General features: G+C 35.6%; 2 protein-coding genes across 2 annotated transcripts; one reads left to right on the top strand and one right to left on the bottom strand.

Moving 5' to 3' along the window:
• Window positions 1-310: 310 nt before the first annotated feature.
• LOC112575377 (60S ribosomal protein L35-like) lies at window positions 311-3,359 on the bottom strand. Its single transcript, XM_025257200.1, has 4 exons — window positions 3,300-3,359; window positions 1,392-1,466; window positions 882-943; window positions 311-593 (listed from the first exon to the last, which is right to left on the bottom strand). Exons 1-4 carry the CDS (start codon window positions 3,300-3,302, stop codon window positions 362-364), a joined length of 372 nt encoding a protein of 123 aa, XP_025112985.1. The 5' UTR covers window positions 3,303-3,359; the 3' UTR covers window positions 311-361.
• Window positions 3,360-3,517: 158 nt separating this feature from the next.
• On the top strand, window positions 3,518-6,473 carry LOC112575376 (actin-related protein 2/3 complex subunit 5-like). Its single transcript, XM_025257198.1, has 4 exons — window positions 3,518-3,769; window positions 4,367-4,439; window positions 4,698-4,874; window positions 5,360-6,473. The coding sequence occupies exons 1-4, from the start codon at window positions 3,627-3,629 to the stop codon at window positions 5,420-5,422; spliced, it is 456 nt and encodes a 151-aa protein (XP_025112983.1). The 5' UTR covers window positions 3,518-3,626; the 3' UTR covers window positions 5,423-6,473.
• Window positions 6,474-8,007: the final 1,534 nt, after the last annotated feature.

The following is an 8,007-nucleotide window of genomic DNA, read 5'->3' on the forward strand; positions in this document are numbered from 1 at the left end:
ATTATTTGTTAACAAGTCAAAGCCAACTACCAATAAAGTAATCAGAAAATGAATTAATCAAGTTACGCAAAAGTGAAACTGGAGAGACTTGTATTCCAGCTGTACTTCTTAAAAAGAACCTGTTCAACAGCATTCAAGGGGTATTCTACTTTTAAAAAAAAATTGCTCTGAAATGAGGTGTAATGAGCAACATGCGCAAGAAAAAAACATGTTTAATGCCATGCATAGGATATGCATGTTCTTGGATCTGTCCCTGAGGAACTACCGCATCAAAAGAAAAGCAAAATAAGAATAGCAAAACTCAAACCAATAAGGTATTTCCTCCCCTTTATTGTGACATCCAAACTAAACAACAGCACAATTATTCTCGAACTGCAAATTTTCGCTGTGGGTACAAGCGCTCTTTGCGCTGCTGTTTCTTTGTCTTAAGGGACAGCTCATATGATGTCAGGGCTCGTCGCAGGGCACGTGTCTTTTTGGGTCGAAGATCCTTAGGACGGTACTTCTTGGGGCGGTAGAATTTTCTCAAGTTCTCCTTTTTGGTCTGGTTCATTACAGTCAAAAGACGAGCAATAGACTTGCGCACGGTGTGGCTGAGAATATAGAAGGTTAAACAAGTAAATAAATTGCTGAACCTAGAGTAACACAGCATAATGCATAAAAATAGCTGACATCCCAAAGGTAATATAAGTCACAAATTTTATGAATGAGTTACAAAGAGATGAATTTTTCAGTTACTTTTCCAAACACATTGTGTTCTGCTATACATTTTGATAAGCCTTAGTCCTGCTGCCAACATGCAACAAGACGAGCAAACCACAAAGTGATTCCAGTGATTATAAATAACAGTAATTTTACACCAAAACAAGAAAAGCTCTTACATCTTGGCAAGCTTGGAAGCTGCTCCCCCTGTTACTTTAGCAACGCGAAGGGACTGCAGCTCCTGCAAAAAAAATAATGCACCTGATTCAAGCCTAGGAAGACAGATGCTATGCACAAATTTTACCAAGCAGACATGAATTGTATGGTACTGCTCATTGTAGCCACAGCAAGGTAAAGCAATCTATGTCCTTGAATGGAGCATTTCTTGACTGGAATCCTCAGGGGAAAAGGAGAGACGCGAGGCCAAAGAAGACTTGCAAAAGAACAGCAGAGAGCAAGGCAAAGGATGCTGAACTACATGATTTAAATCAAGTGTGGGAGAGAGAGAAAGGGCTTCCTTAAAACCCAGTCCGCTGGTGAGGAATTGTTTTGGCCTGAAGCTCCTTCAGGAGTAGCAAGGAAAAACCTATAAACATTTGCTCAGATCACAAGCCACTCGTATAAGATTTAGCATACATTTCCAATAATACTATATGAAGAAAAGTAAAATGAAGTGACTTAACACTGACCTGCTTTAGGTCCTCGAGCTGCTTCATCAGCTCATCCTTTTTCTTTCCACGTAGATCTTTAGCCTTGACCTTGCCCTGTCAATAAATAAAAGCACATTTTGATCATATACACCATATATACTGTACAAAATAAAAGTAGACATGCAAAGCTGAAGGCTGCCTTTACTGATCATGCACTGCTGTGTAAAGCACAAGATGGTGAAACTTAACTGCTGTTATTCTTATGCTGTGAAAGTGGGTCAGTCCTATCGATCCATTTAAGCAATTCATCAGCCATTAGTGATGTCAGTGACTGCATTTCTCATCATCCCCACTACACGAAACTACTCAATAGTCTCCAAACTCTAGAAACCATAAGTAAAGTTCACACATTATGACTCGGTTACTTTCATTTATCAACCACTAGTCAAGCATATCTTAGCTCTGTTCTACTCGAAGGCAAGCTTAAATGACCCATGTAATATTATTCTCAGATGCCACTTTACATTCCATTGTGGAGATGTTTACAGAGCCTAAGCACACACAGACACAGAAACAATGTATTGGAAGTTACTTTGGACACAAGCCATATCGATCCATTTAACACTGACTGTTACTGCATGTTTCCCACTCACTAATGCTTTTGCAATTCATTTGTCTAAAACATGACTGTTTCTGAGCTTTCAGACACATTTTCCTTGTGTTATTTTCTGCAGAGTAGCACTAGGAGAATGGTTATCAACAAAACTCGAGACATTCGTCAGGGACATCCATCAGTCAATTGCAAAATTAACAGTAAACAAAAGTATATGCATACTTAACTTAACTGGAATGACATAAGTACAACTGTTTATTTACTTCTGGCTAAATGACGTGTACGAGAAACCAAAGGACGAATGATTATTAAAAATGAATGTTTCTGGGAATTCTCTATGCAATGAAAGTGGGTCAGTCCTATCGATCCATTTAAGCAATTCATCAGCCATTAGTGATGTCAGTGACTGCATTTCTCATCATCCCCACTACACGAAACTACTCAATTGAGTCTCCAAACCCTGGAAACCATAAGTAAAGGTTACACATTATGACTAGGCTACCTATTAACAGGGTTCCCAGGGATCAGGGATGGTGCCAAAAAAGGACCTTAAAAGGACCTTTCATGCATCCGTAAGGACCTAAGTGACAGTCATCAATGCTTATGTTTTTCTCTTGTGTGGTCGGAAGATGTATTATTTATGATCTGTGGTCTTCTCTATGAAATACATGTATTTCTAGCTTAAATGACTTAAAAAGTGTCCTTAGTGTAATAACCGTTTTCTCACATAACACTTTACATTTCCATTTTCTAGAGAAGAGAGAGAGAGAGAAATGTATTACAGAGCCTAAACACACACAGACCGAAACAACGTATTGGAAATTACTTTGGACACGAGCCATATCGACTCATTTAAGAAATCAATTTAACACTGATAGAGTTACTGCATGCTTCCCACTCACTAATGCTTTTGCAATTTATTCGTCTAAAAATTTACTGTTTCTGAGCTTTCAGCTACACTATCCTCGTGTTATTCTCTGCCAAAAGATGAATGATTAAGTTTCTAGAAATTCTCGAGCTAAAATTTATTGACAAGTTTCTGTTAATCTTCTGAAAATAAGTCCTCAAGATATAAGTAATATCAACTTTTGATAAGCAGATGTAGTATTCAACAAAAAAAACAATCTTAACTTATATGGAAAGCTCTGCCTACGATAGCCAACACTAATTCTGGAAAACATAAAAGGTAGTTAGAATAATGATTAATAAGAAATTGCTATTGGTATGACATGAAATTTAAATCGAGCACTCAAAAATAACAGTATTTCTCTTTGTTAAAGATTGAGTGTAGTGAGATGATAAATGATTATAGAACACTTAAAGATATCACCCACCATGTTGTATGGAGAAACCGGAAGAAGAGACTTGCAAACCGGGATAAATATACCACAAGTCTCACAGTTCGTCCTGTAAAAGGTCAGCGCAGTCAAATGTTTAAATTTTATGTAATAAAAAGTGTTAAGTTTTAAATTCTCTTCAAAAGATCAATTACTTCAATCATATTAAAATTTTTCAAAGAATGAGTCTCTTGTCAGTGTTACGATACGTGTATCGGTGTATCTTAACTGTGGTAAGAATTGAGCTTCCGGGGTGTGTTCAGCGTGAGCCAAAGATTGTCAACGAGCATACAAAGTGCCATAAGTTACTAAACATATTTAGTGATGGCAAAGAACACAGGAGCTAGTAAATTTAGAAAGGTGGACGTAGACCAATATGACGAAGAAAGATTTCAAGACGATGATACAGCCACAGATACTGGAGATCAAGGACCAAACGACACGGAAGTTAGCAACTTGTTAGCTCAATATCCTTTCTGTGTTGTGAACACTTTGATAAGTTAGTATTCAGCTATTTTAATTGTGAGCATTTTGACTCGATTATCAGCTCATTTAATATTATGCAAACTCAAAATACATAGCTTAATTTAACATGCAATTGTTATGTTTGACTGTCAAATGAGGACAATACCAGTCACTCTAGTTGGCTATTAAACGTTTCATTTTGCGTTCGGCTTCTTTGTAGATTATTTTCTATATAGTATAGAAGTGTATAGTAATTTTTGTTTAGAAAATATCACCGAATGAATATATAAACAATGGAAATCTAGTATTTATTTTCTGTTCTTCGTTTTGCCTGTTGTATTTTCCTATTTATGTATCATAGGTGAAAACGTTTAGATGATTGCTTTTGTATGGACGGACACTCTTAGTTTATAATAAAGTAGTAGAGGTCGTATTGTTGATGTCAGTCGTATTTAGCTATGTACATTAGAAAATCATACACACAGTCGGTCACATACTAACACATAATCTTAATGTGATTATATCCTAGAAACATTTTGTATTTCTTCTCTCAGTTAGTAATTAGCAATCTGTTATATAAAGGCCTTAACCAAAAGCACAGGTAAACACCAGGAAGCCTTGTTACTTGTGTTGAACAGTGCTCCACTGGGTTCCAAAAGTCAAGCACTGAAGGTACATGAAATTCACTGCAGTATAAAATTGTATCAAATCTTTGGTGAAAGCATAATAAAAATGGCATGAAAGTGTCATTTAATGCAAAATGTTTTTCTCCAGGACCCTTCTTAGCAAAGCTTTTTATTTTTTTTAATTTTGTGAGAATGTTTGTAGGTGAAGCTGGAAGGAAACAAGCACATCATATTTAAGGAATTACTTTGAAAAAATTTTGATAGTATAAATTCTCCGCTACTGTTTTGCTTGTGTTTGGCTCAGGATCGAGCAGCAAACACAGTACTGCGGGTGTTGACATCATTCAAGTCTGCAGACGTGGAACGGGCCGTGAAGTCGTTGGATAGCAAGAATATTGACACTCTAATGAAATATATTTACCGGGGATTCGAGTCACCTTCTGATGGTAGCAGTGCAGTATTGCTGACCTGGCATGAAAAGGTGGGAATTGCTTTATCTAAGTGCATACTAATTTACAACATATTGCATGGTTTTAATCTTAACCTAAGGTTTACATAGTGTGATATATACATAAATAGTAGAGAATAAATTAAAACATGTTGTAAGTGGAAGCATTCTTACATTTGTGAACATATATCTGCTTGCACATAATTGATGTCCCTTTTTTTTTTCTTTTGGTCTCTGTTGCTGATTAGCTATACTTTACAGGCCTTCAAGGTGATGCCTTGGCCTTTAAAACTGCCATAGCCCCTTTTAGCTCCCATAGAACTTTCTATGGCTGTCATTTTTGTTTTTCAGTAGGGGATGGTTTTAAAGGATGTGCTTATTTCATTTGGTCTTCTCATCCTCAGATGCACCCCTTTATAATAGCTTTGTGTTATGTAGGGATACTTTGTAAGAAAAAAAACATGTGAATGATCTTGGTTCTGTAATGTTTCGTTAAATGGTAATTGCTTTCATAACAGGTATTTGCTGTTGGGGGACTTGGCAGCATAGTGCGAGTGTTGACAGATCGGAAAAGAGTATGACATTCTGGCATTTAAACAGCCGAAGGATTAAAACTGCAATTCTTTGCCACTTTAAAAAAAGCCTCTGACGATTCTGAATGCTTAGTAAGTGCTGTGCATTGAAAACTCTGGCAGGAACCAAGTCAAGAGGCAAATGCCATGTCTACGTTATTCCTACATTTTTATCAAGACAAGTTTGTCTCCCTTTGCCTCCATCTTATTCACAAAAATAATGGAAAATTTTTTTTGCAGCAGATGACTATTGAAGGATATGTTTCTGTGATTGCCACTTTCATCTGTATGTCCTTTACTTATTAGTGGAAAGTGTGTTCTCTATTACCAGGATTTTTGATTACACTTTGTTTTAAAATAAAGATAGCGAAACATGAGTATTTCACCAGTCAACAGCAGTAATTTATTAATTTTTTTAATGGATAAATCTGTCAGATCATTGTTATCCCTATTTATATGAAGTAGACTGGTAAAAATGAGTGGCATTTTAATTAGTAAGGCTATAGCATATTTGTCAAGACCATCAAGAAATGACTCCTATATTAGATTATATGTAAAGCATAGCAACTATGGAGTCAACAATTATCAATGAAAGAAATATTTATATAACTGCTGTTAATGTCATCTTTGACTTGGCATTGTTGTGTAAATATGTTGCAGCATGTAGTCATATACCGTAATATTGCATTAAGGCTTTAAAATGCAGTGCCAACTTTTAGAATCTACAAAACTTGTACAAGACTGGTTACCTTTGTGACTATTAGACACTAATATTTGCAATTCTGTATGTTCATCTATATGAGCTCATTAGCTTTGCACCACCATCTAATTCTGCATATTGGGATGATCTGTTTTCAAAACTTAACAACTGAAAGTTTGAAGTGTCTGGAATGAGCCTGCAAGAGTATTCACTGGGTAAAAGCTCATATTCACTTGTTTAATGTATTGCTTTTAATTTCATATACATTTCATCTCAAATGGGATGCTTATGGAGTTTCTGTATTCTGTTATGCCATGCTCATGCTAGGGAAATAAAATTTAAAATCCTCTAAAGTTTTAAGCTACGAGTTCAACTTAAATTTTTGCGTGATCTGAGTATTATGTTCCCATCCCTCTAGAAAAGACAAAAGACATTTATTTTAAAAAGCTCTTTCTTGCCTCGATTAACATTTTTAGGTAATTTTATGTTCAAAAATGTAACCATTAAAGTAAGATGTATAAGCATCAGTAGCATATCAAGGTTTTATCTAACACAAAAGCCCTTAATAAAAAGTGCTTTTAATAAGTGTAATATCTTGGAGGATCATGATGATAAACTAGTTTATAATCTGCTAGTTTATTATCACCATGTTGATCTGCAAGAAATCACCACTATCGGAAGTCAGTGGATAATGGTACTATTTAAAACAAAAAATTGTTTCCAAACCGCTTACCATGTGTAATTTTAGCAATTTTAAGACAACTTTCGGGATGATGTTTCAATGCTCATAAAATAGGCTACCAAAAATCAAATTCATTGTCAACATCTTTACAGTCTAGTACACATATCTGTAAGACATTAGATATAACAGGGTCTAGTTGCACAACATGTTTCTTCAACTTAAACTGTTCTAAAGTAAATTTAGAAATGTTTTTCAAAAACCACTCTTATGCCATTTAGATGTGTTGCATAAAAAAAGAAACAAAAACTGTGCTAGTAAGAATGAAAGTCTGGCTTAAGAAGTCTTATCTAAAATAATGTTATAAAAAGTTCTAAAATTGCGTTTCTATTAAACAGATTATCTAAATAGATTTAGCGCCCTAAAAATAGGAGGGATTGATGTTTCACATCAAACCAAAAACTAAAGCTAAATTACAGCAAAGCAGCTGATCCTGTAAACAGGTGCCTGAGATGAGATCTAAATCCAGAACATCTAATCTTCACTGGATTGGCCACAGGCACTAACCGTAGTGCCACCAGATCACCTAGCATCAAAAATACAGCTAGCAAATGGAGAGGTCAATCTAAGTGTACCTGTGAAGCTTGTTCTTAATGTGTTGATTGATGTGCTAATGAAAATAAGGTTAGCAGAATTAAGGTTTTTAGAAACACCTATTTCAATGTTAGCTACAAGAAAGAGGGACATATTACATGCAGCAGTCATGTTATGGGTGGAGGTCAAGAGAGAGAGGCTCATCTTAGTCATGTTTCAGGCAAACACAACCTGCACAACACTTCAACCCACCTCACCATATCCCAGCTCAACATACAACAAATTATATTTCCTGCTGATGTGTTTGGGGTTCAAAAACTGTGCTCTAAATATTATTCTATAAAAAAAAAATCTATAAAGTTTTGTACACTGTGGTGTGAAAATTTGAGCTTGCCCGTAGGGTAGGGATATAGCGCTACACAAGCAACCTTTATGATTATTATATACTGCCCACTTCCGATTTAGTGGAGATATATCGATTTTATGTGACCCGTCCTATAGATCTCTAATATCTATATATATTGTACAATAATTTGTCTAAACCGTTTAGGATGAAACCTCCATGCATAACTGTTCAAGCATTTTTGTGTCTGCTGTCAGAGATCACACATGTATATACAC

The sequence above is a fragment of the Pomacea canaliculata genome, linkage group LG11, assembly GCF_003073045.1.
Source record: "Pomacea canaliculata isolate SZHN2017 linkage group LG11, ASM307304v1, whole genome shotgun sequence".
Taxonomy (NCBI): domain Eukaryota; kingdom Metazoa; phylum Mollusca; class Gastropoda; order Architaenioglossa; family Ampullariidae; genus Pomacea; species Pomacea canaliculata.

Excerpts from the sequence above, each read along its gene's own strand:
- LOC112575377 (XM_025257200.1), bottom strand. Across the intron at positions 944-1,391 it reads AGCTCGAGGACCTAAAGCAG|GAGCTGCAGTCCCTTCGCGT; the intron begins GTCAGTGTTAAG and ends TTTTTTTTGCAG. Across the intron at positions 594-881 it reads GCTTCCAAGCTTGCCAAGAT|CCACACCGTGCGCAAGTCTA; the intron begins GTAAGAGCTTTT and ends CTATATTCTCAG.
- LOC112575376 (XM_025257198.1), top strand. The coding sequence starts at position 3,627 with ATGGCAAAGAACACAGGAGCTAGTAAATTTAGAAAGGTGGACGTAGAC. Across the intron at positions 4,440-4,697 it reads CCAAAAGTCAAGCACTGAAG|GATCGAGCAGCAAACACAGT; the intron begins GTACATGAAATT and ends TGTTTGGCTCAG. Across the intron at positions 4,875-5,359 it reads TGCTGACCTGGCATGAAAAG|GTATTTGCTGTTGGGGGACT; the intron begins GTGGGAATTGCT and ends CTTTCATAACAG.